At 41.6% G+C, this 15,641-nt stretch overlaps 1 protein-coding gene across 2 annotated transcripts in view; it reads right to left on the bottom strand.

Moving 5' to 3' along the window:
* Positions 1 to 15,641, bottom strand: part of SLC6A1 (solute carrier family 6 member 1) — a 245,090-nt gene that overhangs the window by 33,749 nt on the left and 195,700 nt on the right. For both annotated transcript variants that reach the window (XM_073574237.1, XM_073574236.1), the window contains 5 exons: positions 10,192 to 10,324; positions 6,878 to 7,012; positions 6,699 to 6,802; positions 4,503 to 4,627; positions 649 to 761 (listed from right to left, as the gene is read on the bottom strand). In XM_073574237.1, the coding sequence (XP_073430338.1) occupies positions 649 to 761; positions 4,503 to 4,627; positions 6,699 to 6,802; positions 6,878 to 7,012; positions 10,192 to 10,324 (610 nt within the window). The remainder of the gene's footprint in view (positions 1 to 648; positions 762 to 4,502; positions 4,628 to 6,698; positions 6,803 to 6,877; positions 7,013 to 10,191; positions 10,325 to 15,641) is intronic.

Below are 15,641 nucleotides of genomic sequence, written 5' to 3'. Positions count from 1 at the left end.
TTAGCTAAATAAATGTACAGGAAACTACACTTGCACTGCACTGATTATATACCTTTAATGACATCTATCTATCTTTCAGTCTATCTTTCTATCTATACCTGTCTATAAGATTGTTTTATTAGTTAGTAAACTAGCTTCAAATGGCATAGAGAATTAATGTACGTAAAATCTGAGGTTAAAAACGCGTTGCATACGGATTGCATACGCATGTCATACAGATGCTAGGTGAGGAAAAAAACGCACACTTGCATAGCACTAATATGGCAAACAGATGCTAGATGAGAAAAAAATGTGTGACACAAGCATGAAACTACAATTTTTCTGGCTGACAAATCTCAGCTACTTTATATATGCAGATGTGAGCGTACCCTAACAGCTATACTGGAGCAACAAATAATAGCTAACAGATATAAGCTTAAAATATTTCAAAAACATACAGTTTTTCAGTTATGCCGTGAATCCAATGTTTCATTGAAATATGTCAGTTTGTTGATGAATATATATCGCCAGGTTCAAAATGTTTAATTCCTACCCGCTATATCATTATGTCTAGAGTAAACCACCATGTTGTTTTAACTATTATTACTTACTTTTTTCACTTTTGCCTATTTTCTTGTTTAAGAATGCACATTATTTAAAAAGATGTACCTGACTGTCAATTCCAAGCATCAGCAACATGGAGAAGAAGAGGATAGCCCAGAGCGGAGAAATAGGCAGTTGAGTAACTGCTTCTGGATAAGCTAAAAATGCCAATCCCGGTCCTGTAAGAAGAACATGATAGTAAGGTGATATTTCTTTTTCATTAAACCAGAAACACTGTGCCATAAATGAATTTTAGTTAGAATTTTAAAACAGCATTGCCCTTAAAATAGTCTGCACAGGAAATTTAACACAATCCATGTCACATTTGGCAAGGTGACTTACTTTGCAGTGTACTGTGTAGTTGTGTTTTATTAAACTGGTGGCAAAAGCCTTTTATTATGCTCCAAGGTCTCTCCAGATCAAAGAAGATAATAAACAGAGAAATTAAAAAATAAAAAACATTACACTCACCTCGACTGCTTGAAGTGCTCGAAGCACAGAAGACAAGACCGGAGCCAGAGACAGGAAGCAAACCATCAGAGGATGGGAAGGAGCTGGGGTGACTGAACAGGTGAAGAACATGGGGAGTATAATGTTTTCTAATTTTTTATCTTATTTTCAACCTTAAAAAAATCAAGCAAAATGTTGGCTAGCAGTTTGCCATTTTGCTTGAATTATGAAAAACGGGTTCTGGATAATACAAATTTTTGTAACATTCAAAATGAATTTAAATTACTGTGAATTAATTTGCACATAAGACACAATGCATAAAATATAGTAATTAGCCTCTCCAGAGATGCGCAATTGGGTGTAGGTCAAGGCTCTGGCAGGGCCATTAAAAAATGGTCACAGAGATGTTCTGAAGCCACTCCTTAGTTTTTTTCAGCTGTGTGCTTAGAGTCATTGTCTTGTTGAAAGGTGAACCTTTGGCCAAGTCTGAGTCCCAGAGCTCTCTAGAAGAGGTTTTCATCCAGAATATCTCTGTACTTGGCCATATTTATGTTTCCTTCAATGGCAACCAGTCATCCTGTCCCTGCAGCTGAAAACCACTCCCATAGCATGATGCTGCTACCACCATGTTTCACTGTTGGGATTGTATTGGGCAGATAATGAGCAGTGACTGGTTTTCTCCACACATACTGCTAAGAATTATCACCAAAAAGGTCTATCTTTATCTCATCAGACCAGAGAATCTTATTTCTTATAGTCTGGGAGTCCTTCATGTGTTTTTTTTAGCAAAATCTATGTGAGCTTTCATATGTCTTGCACTGAGGAGAGGCTTCCGTTGGGCCACTCTGCCATAAAGGCCTGACTGGTGGAGGGCTGCAGTGATAGTTGACTGATCTCGGGCCACTCTGCCATAAAGGCCTGACTGGTGGAGGGCTGCAGTGATAGTTGACTTTGTGGAAATTTCTCACATCTCCCTACTGCATGTGTGGAGCTCAGCCATAGTGATCTTGGGGTTCTTCATTATCTCTCTCACCAAGGCTCTTCTTCCACGATTGCTGAGTTTGGCTGGACGCCCAGGTCTAGGAAGACTCATGGTGGTCCCAAACTACTTCCATTTAAGGATTATGGAGGCCACTGTGCTCTTAGGAATCTTGTCAATTCTGTTTCTGAGCTCCTTGGCCAGTTCCTTTGACCTCATGATTCTCATTTGGTCTGTCATGCACTGTGAGCTGTGAGGTCTTATATAGACAGGTGTGCGCCTTTCCATATCAAGTCCTATGAGTTTAATTAAACACAGCTGAACTGCAATGAAGGAGTAGAACCATGTTAAGGAGGATCACAAGGAAATGGACAGGATGTGACTTAAATATTAGTGATGAGCGAGTATGCTCGTTAATCAAGATTTCTGAGCATGCTCCGAATGTTTTGGGCGTGCTCAGAGATTTAGTTTGTGTTGCCGCAGCTGCATTATTTGAGGCTGCTAGACAGCCTTAATACATGTGGGGATTGCCTGTTTTTTAGGAAATCAACACATGTATTCAGGATGTCTAGCAGCTGCAAATCATGCAGCTGCGGCAACACAAACTAAATCTCCGAGCACACCCAAAATACTCGGAGAACACCCGAGCATGCTCGGAAATCTCGACAAACGAGCATACTTGCTCATCACTATTATATATAAGTGTCTGAGCAAAGGGTCTGAAAACTTATGACCATGTGATATTTCAGATTTTTTTTTAGTAAATTTGCAAAAATTTTTACATTTCTGTTTTTTTCAGTCAAGATGGGGTGCAGAGTACGTTAATGAGAAAAAAATGAACTTGCTTGAATTTACCAAATGGCTGCAATGAAACAAAGAGTGAAAAATGTAAAGTGGTCTGAATACTTTCTGTACCCACTGTATGCATATAGGGACAGTCAATGTTAAGTGGGAGGGCTGCTTATCTGATATGTGTGATTATGTAATGTGGGTGGGAAATATTAATATGTAATTGTGGGTTGGAATGTGTGGTATTGTTGGGATATTACTGTATTACTATTGTAGTATCAATAAATGTATGTGTGGTAATAGAATAATCACTGTAGATGTATGTGTGTAATAAATATTCCTTATTGATACATGGGTTTGTCTCAGTTAGTATACTGTATAGTATAAGGAACAGCTAATGTTAAGGCATCACTATGTTGTATATTAATTGTTACTAGTCAAAGCTGACATTAATAATTAATTTCGGACTTCAATAGCGGTGTAGGAGGTCCCCCTAGAATTTTAGAGGGATATGTTCCCCCCTTTAACAGATAGCAGCGTTGACTTATCACTTTTGCTCCTTTATTTTAGTGATCAGTAGTGGCACTTTTAACTCAAGCATTTTGCATCTATTTTAGGAAAGTTTAATAAAATTAAGCAAAATGTAGCATTAAGAATAGTGATGAGTGAACGTGCTGGGATAAGGTGTTATCCGAGCATACTCGTGTGCTAACAAAGTGCCTTCGGCGTGTTGGAAAAAATATGTTAAAGTCCCTGTGGCTGCATGTCTCACAGCTGGTTGACAGCCGCAACACATGCAGGGATTACCTGTTTGTTAGGTAATCCCTGTATGTGTAGCGGCTGTTGAACAATCGCGAGACACGCAGCCGCAGGGACTCAAACACATTATTCGAGCATGCTGAAGACACTTAGTTAATGGTTAGCACAAGAGCATGCTTGGATAATACCTTATCCGAACACATTCACTCGTCACTAATTAAGAAATATACTTTTGTCAAAACAGATATATATACTAAAATACACAAATTGACTCTTCAGAGATGGGGAGGACTTAAACTCTAATGTCACCTATCAGAAGTTGCAGTCCTAAAAGTCAGTATCGACTGTTTAACGAGCCTTGCCACATGACTTAGTGTAAAAGTCAAACCAGAATCTCATTTTACCAAGTCAGATCTCATGCGTTGCACTGAGGAGGGGCAACAGTCCAAAACACGTGTCTGCAAATTAAATTCTGGTTTGGCTTTTATCTTAAGATATGTGGTAAGGCTCGTTAAAAAGGCATTATGGACTTTTAAGATTTCTACTTTCACAGATGGCAAAAGTCTTCTCAATCTCTAAAGAGGCAATATGCATATTTAATTTCCCAGATGAGCATTGCATGGCTTATTAGTCTCCTTACACTGGCATGTCAGGCATGTCAATCTCCACAAGGAGAAATGTTACTCTTTAGACCACTATTTTAAAGCAGTCATTTTCAAACTGCCCACTGAGCCCTTGTCACAGCCTGATACTCTCTTTTCTGTGAAAATCAGTTTCAATCAGTCATCTCATTAAAATCATAGGGCTGGTTTACAAGGAGGACAAAGGATCCAACATTATCAGTCTGCAATGGGGAGTGCTAAGCTCGTTCCTGCACAGTGACCTCTACACATGTCACATAAGCATGCTCACAACTGATGCGGAAAGGGAGTAATATTTATACCTGAAGCTGCAACTTGTGCTATTGGTCTTTTTGTCACGTGTGCCATGAATCCAACTATGGAGAAGATGACAAAACCTGCAAACATACTTGTGCCAGAATTGATGCAACACACAATGATTGAGTCTCTGGAAGAAATAAAGAACAATTCATTATAGAGAACATACAACATTTTACTGTTACCAAATATAGCAAAACACATGCGAAAGAACAAATCACTTCTAGTTAGTAAAAGAGTTATCTAAATATGCTCCCTTTAGATTAAAATTTATTTCCGCTCCTTTTACTTGAGCAGTTAAACTGTCTTACTGAGTGCCGATATAATAAGTACATGCAGCAATCATTGTGAATGTGCAAACTCTATAGGGACGAATGAACAGTGCTGCGATCGTTCCGTGTCAATATAGTTTGCTTTATTGTCAGCAGCACATCCATTTTTACGTGAGAGTATGTGCTGCTGACAATTGCTAATTTTATGCCATAATATACAATGTGATCATTGGCATGTTTACATGAGGCAATGATCTGGGATGTTTTCAAAAAGTTTGTTCAGCCTGTCACCAGCACTTATAAGTAGCACTTAAAGGGAATGTGTCACCAAGATTTCACACCCAAAACTAAGTATATGCACATGTAGATCTTTCAAAGCCAAGTCCCGCAATACCTCTACATGGCCAGTCCATTCTTTGGTTACTGAGAAATCAGCGTTTGAATTGATAAGCAAATAGCTTTGGTAGATCTGGGCTTCTGTCACTCAAGCTCTATTACCCGCCCAGCGCCACCTTCTCCTGCTTGACTTAAGGCTTCTTTGCCTGAAGTCACACATCATAGTGGTCCTTAGTCAAGCAGGAGGAGGTGGTGGTGCTGGAAGTGAAGAATAGAGCTGGAGTACAGAGGTGTCAAATCTACCATAGCTATTTGCATATTGATTGAAACACTGATTTCTCAGTAACGGAGGATGGATTGGCCATGGAGTATTGCTGAACTTGGCTTTGAAAGAGCTAAATGCATGTATAAATAGTTTTGGGCCTGAAATCCTGTTGACAGATTTTCCTTAAACTTTGTTTATGTAGGTCAATTCTTTTGCCTAAACTGAGACTTCATTCCAGAAAAAAGAAGCGCACACACATCACAGGATTGCAGTTTGATTTTGATGTAATCAGAAGCCAACTTGGCATAAGTTGACTCAGTGCCTTCTATCTATGTATTAAAGATTTTTCCATTAAAAACCTCAATATAATTGTCCATACTGTTAGGGCTGGCAGAACACACCAAATAATATAAAGATGGTAATAAGGTGTGTTTTCAGCCCAGGGTCCACCGTGCAGAGATGTAGACTGCTGCTTGGTAATGACGAACACAAAATGGCGGTATAACACTGGACACACATGGGTGAAACGCCACTCAGTGTGTAGTAGCAATGGGCTCTGTTGCTTCACAGAGCCACGGAACCGCATAACACAGATGCCGTACCCTGTTGACTGTCACAGGGCACAGCTGAGTCAGTGCTACTGTACGGTCACAAGAATCTACCCCAAGGACACGGGGTAAGAGCCTCTCTAGACCCACTAGGCACACGGCGTTGCACCTGCGAACGCCACTAATAGACGCTGGCTCCTATGGAGTGCAGAGTGCACAGTGGCATACAGGCAAGCCACTACTAGGCACTGATGCTAGGCCCTGACTCTGCCTCCTACCTGCACTATCAGCCTAGGCACTAACTGGCAAGGCTGATCAACACATGTGTACCAAGGGTAGGGGTTTCATAATGAATCATTCATCAGAGACAATCACACATGCATACAAGACTCACACCTCATGGTCTATACTAGAGCACGGCCGTGCGGCCACGCAATCCTTTTATAACCGCAGCTTTCCAGGACCTTGCTGATGGCCCAATCCAAGCTGCTTGAGGACCTGAGCATGTGACCTCCGACCACCAATGAGCGGTCGTCTCATGGGCAAACTCAGATGGAGAAAAGGAGGACTTAGTCCCAGGAGAGTCTGCTCACCACTGACTAATGCTGAATGCTATAGCTGAACCTGGGGCGGCAGCAGCAATCTTGAGATTCCCCTGTGCAGTGGTGGGAACTCGACGCCTAACACATACCTTTTGAACTTTAGACTATATATGTAATATAATACAATATATTAGAAAAGTGAAAACAATATTCAATAAAAGCAAAATAAATTACTTGCCTGTAAACATTATTGTGGAATGAATTGTAACTTCCAAGGGCAATTAAGGACCCAAGCCCCAAACCATATGAAAAAAAGATTTGGGTAGCAGCATCGAGCCACACCTGTATCCGAGAAGAGAATATTTATTACGATCAAATTGATTAAAATTTGAAATATTTATGAATGCTTCTTCATACCTCTGAATCTGAAAGTTTACTGAAGTCTGGAGTGATATAAAATAAAATTCCATCAACTGCTCCAGGGAGAGTGACACCTCGGAAGAATAAGATGATCAACATGATGTAAGGGTAAGTGGCCGAGAAGTAGACTACCTAAAAAGAAAAGCTAAACGTTATTCATGATTTCATGTTATTAATTGAATGATTGTTCATCATTATAATTTCCAACTAACATAGCCTCTGTCTTCTGTTACCTGGGTTCCTACCCTTAGCTGCTTTTCATTCATGCCATTTTTAGGTTCTGTATCTTGGCTCTCAGTAAAAATCATAATGATGTTGATGTACTGGTACTTTTTTCTTGGCAATGTATTATTGTGCTTTTCAGCTGCGTTAAGATAACATGTTGAACATTTTTTAATTTGTAAGCAATTTTTTGGGTAACAAAAATATCTCATTTTGAATCTGGAAGAAATCAAATTTGTTGAAATGTTGCACTGACTAAATTCAGCCCTTTATTACTATACTTTAGAAATTTGTTCTAGAATTTATAAACTGATATGGGCTAAAAATTTGCTTAAAATCTGACAGATTTCTAATAATATAAAAAATGTTTAATTATATGGCGCCAACAAAATCTGCAGCGTTTGCCACTTCAGAGGGAACGTGCACAAATATAGATAATACAAAAAGCCCCACATAATTCAACATTTAAAAAGAAGAGTTAGTGCCCTACTTTGACGCTCACAATTAGTGATGAGCAAACCTGAACTGTAATGTTTGAGGTTCGTACCAGACATCTAGTGTCTGGTGGTGAACTCCGAACATTTACTTATTCTTTAAGTCTGTTTTATAGTTCACGAGCAGAGAGATATTTTCCAGCTCCAAAATTCAGGTCACAGTTGATTAATATGGGGTTTGGGTTCGGGTTCTGGTGCAAGTTCAGGTACAATTCTGGTACTCAAAAAGAACTTCAGACAAAAGTTTAGTTGAACCCGGTGAACCTGAATTTCCACAGGTCTGCTCATCCCTACTCACAATCTATGAGATTGCAAAATAAGAAAATAAAAAACTTAATGGCCAAATACAATCACAATGACAAAAATAGTTGGTAAAGACGACAATAATGCAATGATTAGAAAATCTCTAATATCCATATTTCATTGATAACAGAACAGATAACACAGATCATAAAGTAAAGTCAGACATTTTTCCATTTCATGTGAAAAAAATACACTCATTTAGAAATAGATGGCTGCAAAAGTTATGAAAAAAGTTGGGGCAGTTTTACCAAAATGATGGAAAAGTAAGCGGTACTAATCAAAATTTGAAGGTGCATGTTCGAAAGACAAAGCATCTCAGAAGCAATAATGGTCAGAGGTTCCCCCAACTGTGAAAAAATGCATCTAACAATTGTGGAACAATGTTTCTCTACAAGTTGTGTGTGAACACAATCCTTCATGCAATCCACAATTGCAAGTCAAAGCTTTATCATACAAACAAGAAGCCAAAAATCATCACAAATCAGAAATACTGGCATCTACTCTGGCCCAAAGTTCATTTAAAATGGAATGAAGCAAAATGGAAAACTGTTCATTAAACACATGAATCAAAATTTGAAATTCTTTATTGAAATCACAGATGCTATTCCCTATGGAATCAAAAGGAGAAGGACCATCCAGCTTGTTATCAGTGCACAGTTACTGCATCTCTGATGGTTGTGGTTGCACTAGTGCCTATGACATGGGCAGCTTACACATGAAAGGCACAATTAATGTTGTGCATTATATAGAGAGTTTAACAACATATGCTCCATCCAGACAACATCTGTTTCAGTAAAGGCCTTATGTTATGAGTGAGTCACCGGAGGAAGAAAAAACAAAAATGCAAGCTAAGTCCAGAAAACCGGAGAGGTTGGTAGCTAGAGGATGGCAGACCCCTGATCCTATTCACAACAACTAATAGTAGCCGTGGAGCATTCCTACGGTGGTCCTAGACGCCTCTTCACAGCTGGAGAACTAAATAAACCTAAAGAAAGAAAGGGGAAATCTAAACTGCCCCAGAGCAGACCCCAAAGCAATAGACAGCCCCCAACATGTATTGTTGGTGAAAACAGATGAAAACACAAACACAGACAGAAAGACAGGCAGAGCAAACGATGGGGCCCAACTAACTAGATAGGAAACGACAGAAATGATGCTGGCTGCAATCCGCAAAAACCCTACCAAAAATGTCCCAACACGTCTGATAGGAAAAACGGCCCTGAAGTCACTAGACTTCAAAATCCTTATATCAGCACTCTGATATATTCTGAAGACAGAGCAAAATAGATTTAACCGATCAGGGACAAAAATGGAAATTCAGCAGAGCCCCAGCCCCAGCAAAACTTAGCTTTAGAAGACAGGAACTGAACTGGAGGCCAGAGCTCAGAGCAGAGAAATCACCAGCAACCCTACAGGGCGTCGGCTGTCTTATATCCACTCAGAGATTCCGGATGTCCAATCGCAATCCACCTGTTCAGGTGACAAGTTTCTCCCATCCAAATCAGTTTCACCACCTCCTTTCACCAGCAGAGGGAGTTCATCGGACATCAAAGGTGAACGAGAAAATGAGCTCACAACAGCCTTACATATTTCAGCCAGACAATACTATAAACTCCATACTGCATCCATCAAAACAGTATGGCTTCTCAGAAGAGTTTGGGTTATGACTGGCCACCTGCAGTCCAGGCCTTTCATCGATTGAAAACATTTGGTGTTTTATGAAGCGATAAACCCTGCAAAGACGAACCAGAACTGATGGCTGGCAAGAAGCCTACATCAGACAAGAACGGGACAATATTCCGCTTCCAAAACTTATGCAATCGTCTCCTCACTTTTCAGACTTTTACAGACTGTTGTAAAGAGAAGAGATGCTACATAATGGTAGACATCATCCTGTCCCAACTTTTTGCCATGCAATGCTGCCTTCAATTTCTTAGTTACTTACTTTTCAAATTAAATGGAAAAATGTTTAACGTTCATCTTCTGATATGTTATTCACAACATAAAATAGAACACATACTGTATGTTTATAAAAGATTTCCAATTCATTGACTTCTTGTTCTCTTTAGATTTTACACAGCGTCACAACTTTTTGGGGATTGTAGATGCCCAAGATAAATATGCATTGGTAGCGTATTTAGTATAGTGGTCAACTTTGACACTTCGTTCCTACGTGTAGCATAGAATTGATTATAAAACATAAAATGGAATGGCAATAAATGTTTGATAAAAATGTCAAAAATTAAACTTTTTAGCTAAAAAAAATTCACATCGCACAAATAATTACGTTACCTTTCCTGTCCAGCCAACCCCTTTCCAGATGCAAAAGTAGACTAGCACCCAAGCAATAGCCAAGGTGATTGCTAGTGGCCATCTAATCTGACCTGGCTTCTCCAAGCCATCTGTCATTTGATGCATGTTACGCCTAAAATATAAGAACATAAAGGTTATTGGTTAACTAGAAAGGAATACAAATGTAATAGTAATTTATTCTAAATTATGAACAAGCAATCAGACACCAAGAGGGAGAAGAATCCCAATTTTGTATCTAACAACCGATATTAACTCCTTCACGATGTTGGGATGTTCCATTTTTGTTTGTATGTCCCTGAAAAAGGGGAAAAAAATTCCAAGTGCGGTAGAATTGCAATTGCAGAATTTTTTTTTTTTTTTTTTTTTTTACTATGTTCACTTAAGGATAAATTTGACCTGCCATTATAATAATTCTCCAGGTCATTATGAGTTTGCAGATACCAAACATGTATAGGTTCTTTTTTATTTAAGAGGTGAAAAAATCCATAGTTTGTACATTTATTTGACAAAAATGGCACCATTTTCCGAGACCCCATAGTGTTTTGCTTTTTTGGAATATGGGGCTGGATCCAGTGCCAGGACATGCCCTATACGTCATAGGTTGTGAAGGTGTTAAAATCAAATAGTATCTATAATTTTATTAGTGCTACCTATGTGAAAAAATAAGTTTACTGACCATCCACCCTAATTATCATTTAACCCTGAATTTATACTTTACTATTTATTTAAATACCATCAAAGACATCCCAATGGATGTAGTAGGATTAATGGGGTTTTCCAGACACATTCTTTTTATTTAAATATTTCTATTGCTTACATAGTGCCTACATATTCCACAAAGCTTTATATGCATTGCTATCACTCACGTTCCCCAATTAGGGCTCACAATTTAAGCTCTTATGGGAAAGTCTTTGGAATGTGGGATAATATCAGTGTACCTAGAGGAAAGTCATGCAGACGCTGGGAGAACATAAAAACTCCATGAAGATGTTGCCTTTAGTTAGATTTTAATCTAGAGCATATTAACAGGAATGGCTCTGTTTGGCCTCTTTAAGTGAATGGCTAATCATGCAATATATGGATGCATTGAGTCTGCCAGAGTGGGAGCCAAACTTTGCAGAAAATCTCTGCTTTGGTGCATAGTGGGAGTACAAAGCAGTTAAAGGGAATCTGTGACCTCATCTTTGGCCTATGATACGCGGTCACAGCCATCAGGGGCTTATCTAAAGCAATCTGTAATGCTGTAGATAAGCCCCCGATGTAACCTGGAAGATAAGAAAAATGAGTTAGATTATACTCACCAAGGGGGCGGTCCGGTCCGGCGCCTCCCATCTTCTAGCGATGACATGCTCCTTCTTACTTCTGCCGTGACTCCTGCGCAGGCATACTATATCTGCTCTGTTGAATGCAGAGCAGAGTACTGCAGTGCGCAGACGCCAGGAAAGATTAGAGAGGTCCGGCGCCTGTGCACTGCAGTACTTAACTCTGCCCTCAACAGGGCAGATAAAGTACGCCTACGCAGGAGCCGCAGCAGAAGTTAGAAGGAGGACGTCATCGCTAGAAGATGGGAGGTGCCGGACCGGACCGCGACACCCATCGGACCGGACTGGACCCCCGGGTGAGTATAATATACAGTAACTCGTTTTTCTTATCTTTCAGGTTACATCGGGGGCTTATCTACAGCATTACAGAATGCTGTAGATAAGCCCCTGATGGCGGTGGCCGCATCTCATAGGCCAAAAATGAGGTGACTGATTCCCTTTAATCCACGCTACAACATTGATATGTCCTAATAGAGTGTGTAAATAGGCAATTGGAAGATGACACCGCTTTAATAAGATTAATGCTAGAGGTCACCCCCAAAAAAATGCAAAAACATGCAGTATATGTAAGAGAAGAAAGAGGTTGTCCCCTAAAGTGACATTGATGACCTATCCTTTATTGAGGCCATCAATATCAAATTGGTAGAATTCTGACACCAGACACCCTCATCAATCAGCTTTTATCTACTCATAAGTCATCGAAGCATGCTTATCAGGCTGCCTCTGTTCCACACTCTTGCCTTTCCCCTAGTCCTTCACATGAGCAGACGCATAAGTGGGATGCTCATGCTTATGATGGCGTCGTTTGCGCTTACCAGCCGTGTGCATTCCTCAAAACACTGAAGGACTTTACAGAGGTCTTTCAGCTTCGACCACTGCACACCTGTCAACTCCATGTCTGCCCTCAAAGTGCCTGCCCGTGTATCCGCCCACAAATGCAATACGGCCTGCCTCTGTTCGCACAGCCGCTCAACCATGTGCAGGGTGGAGTTCCCACTTGTTGCTACATCGATAATTAGGCGGTGCTTGGGAAGGTGGAGCAATCGCTGCAGCTTCTGCGTACGACTGGAGTGTACCGGCGACTGGCGGATGTGCGAGCACAGTCTTCGGACCTTCTGGAGCAGTCCTGTTAACTCCGGATAATTATTGAGGAAACACTGCACCACCAGGTTCAAGGTGTGAGCCAAGCAAGGTATGTGGCTGAGTTTTGAAAGGGCTATGGCTGCCACAAAATTCTGGCCGTTATCACTAACTACCTTGCCTGCCTAAAGATGTAGACTGCCCAGCCATGACTCAGTTTGTCGCTGAAAGTAGTCGGACAGTACCTCCGCAGTGTGTCTGTCGCCCATACACATCATCTTCAACACAGCCTGCTGACGCTTTCCACTAGCTGATCGATAGGGGGACACCTCGTGTGCAACACTGGCAGCTGCAGATGGAGTGCTTGTGCGACTTCGTTCTGTGGATGAGCTTTCGCTTCTGGAGGAGGAGGAGGAGGGTCGAACGCCTACAGCCAACTGTTTCCTATACCGTGGGCTAGGCAGTGCTGTCCCACCACCGCTGTCCCATGTGGACCCTGCATCCACCACATTAACCCAGTGTGCAGTGATGGACACGTATCGGCCCTGGCCATGCCTACTGAACCATGCATCAGTTGTGAGGTGCACCTTTCCACTCACTTATTGCTTGAGTGCATGTACAATGCGGTCTTTCACATGAAGGTGGAGGGCTGGGATGGCTTTGCGAGAAAAGAAGTTGCGACTGGGTAGGTCATAGCGTGGTACTGCGTAGGCCATGAGTTCGCGGAAAGCTGCACTTTCCACCAACCGATAGGGCATCATCTCTAACGAGATTAGTTTGGCAATGTGGGCGTTCAAACCCAGTGTACGCAGATAAGAGGATGAGTACTTTCTTGTCCTACTCATAGTCTCTGGTAGGGTGAGCTGGACTTGAGAGCTGCATATGGTCGAACTAGCGGTGGACATGGCGGACTGAGAGAGGGTTGATGATGGTGATGGAGTTGGTGTTCTTTCTGATGGTCTAGATTCAGTCTTTCATTGCAATAACAGTGTGATTCCCTGACTGATTTGCCCTTGCGACGACCAGTCAACATTTGCTGCTGGTGGTGTGCTAACCAGTGGGCTTACAGTGGGGGAAACAATGTAGTGTTGCTGACTACCTTCTTTGGGAGCAGTTGCACATGTGGTACGTGAGTTTTGGTAGTCCGTCCATGCTTGCAAGTGCATGGTGGTTAAATGTCTTAGCATGCAACTGGTATTCAAATTTCTCAGATTTTTCCCTCGGCTAAAGGTCTTTGCGCACATCTTTCATATAACCTTTGCCTGATCATTAGGATTTTGTTCAAAAACGTGCCACACTGCACTATGGAAGACATTTTGAGGCCTTGCATGCTGTGCTATTTTGACCGTCTGGTCAAGCTGTCCTGCAACTCTTTTGATATTTGTAACCTGCTTTTGGACTGCTTCAGGCCTGCCAGATAACAGCTCTTGTGATGTCGATGCCCGCTGCGGATGCTCCTCCTCCTCTTCTGAGCTATTGGCAGCGGCACCCTCTTCCCCCAATGGATGCCAATCTGGGTCAACAACTGGGTCATCCATCACCTCCTCATCAATGTCATGTGCACCTTCCTCTGTGTCACCGTGTATGGTGGTATAGTATGCGGGAAGGGGCACCTGAGTTTCATCAGGGTCAGATTCTGCCTCAGTACACTGCGAGGACAATGTAGTGCTCTGAGTGAATGTACCAGCAGAATCATCTATCAGTGGCTGTGCATCAGTGCACTCCATGTCAGATTCATCTTGGCCTGGGTAATTCATGATTTGACTTGATAACCCAGGCATGGTATGTGAAAACAGCTCCATGGAGTAATCTGTAGTGTGGCCTGCCGCATCCTTCAATTTTGGTTGGGGTGAAGGACACAAGGAAAGGTGTGGTTCATGACCATGAGCCTCCAATGACGACTCAGTGCTTTTATGTTTTAAAACTTCAGAAGAGGAGGCGATAGAGCTGGATGCTGAGTAAGCAATGTAAGCCAAAACTTGTTCTTGAAGCTCCGGCTGTAAAAGCGGTTTACCTACTCCCAGAAAAGGGAGCCTTTGAGGCCTTGTGGAGCCAGACGATGACGCAGGCCCAACACCTCCTGCATTAGGTGCTATTTTGCTTTTGCCACTACCAGTAGATCCACCACCAACACCAACACCATCATTACCAGCTGCCAACCCCGCCCACTTCCACGGACTCTTCCACCACACTTCCTCATTTTTGCGGAAAATGTACCCAAAAAACCACCAACTATATGGTACTGTAAAACAAGGTACAAGGTGTATATAGGAGTGGGGAGAATTTGAATCTCTCTAGACTTCAGGACACAGTTGGATTCTGTCAGGCCCTGTTTATATTACACCGCAATGTGACAGGCAGATTCTGGATGGTGTAAGAAAGGTGTATTGAGGACTGTGGAGAATTGGAATCTCTCTAGACTTCAGGACACAATTGGATTCTGTCAGGCCCTGTTTATATTACACCGCAATGTGACAGGCAGATTCTGGATGGTGTAAGAAAGGTGTATAGAGGACTGTGGAGAATTGAAATCTCTCTAGACTTCAGGACACAGTTGGATTCTGTCAGGCCCTGTTTATATTACACCGCAATGTGACAGGCAGATTCTGGATGGTGTAAGAAAGGTGTATAGAGGACTGTGGAGAATTGGAATCTCTCTAGACTTCAGGACACAATTGGATTCTGTCAGGCCCTGTTTATATTACACCGCAATGTGACAGGCAGAAATTGCCTAGTGTATGACAAACTACAAGGTGTATATAGAATTGGGCAGAATTGGAATCTCCCTAGAGTGTAGGTCTGTAAGAACGGACAAACTCCTCGGCTTTTCCTTACAGAGTCACACACTTAGATAGCTTCAATTTGGCCATGATAACAGCCGTTACACGGTACTGAGAGAGGAGCGTGCACGTACACCGCTGTACGGTGTATGTAAAATTGTCAAGCTCCGTGTTTTTGTATACGGACTGACACACGTTGTCTCTCTCTAGTTTTGAATGTAATCAAGCAGCAAATATACTAAACTGT

Source organism: Dendrobates tinctorius, unplaced genomic scaffold, assembly GCF_039654945.1.
Source record: "Dendrobates tinctorius isolate UK_male_01 unplaced genomic scaffold, ASM3965494v1 ptg000038l, whole genome shotgun sequence".
In the NCBI taxonomy this organism is placed as follows: Eukaryota; Metazoa; Chordata; class Amphibia; order Anura; family Dendrobatidae; genus Dendrobates; species Dendrobates tinctorius.
Note: the sequence above shows the minus strand (reverse complement) of the source record. Positions and strands in the feature narration are given on the sequence as shown.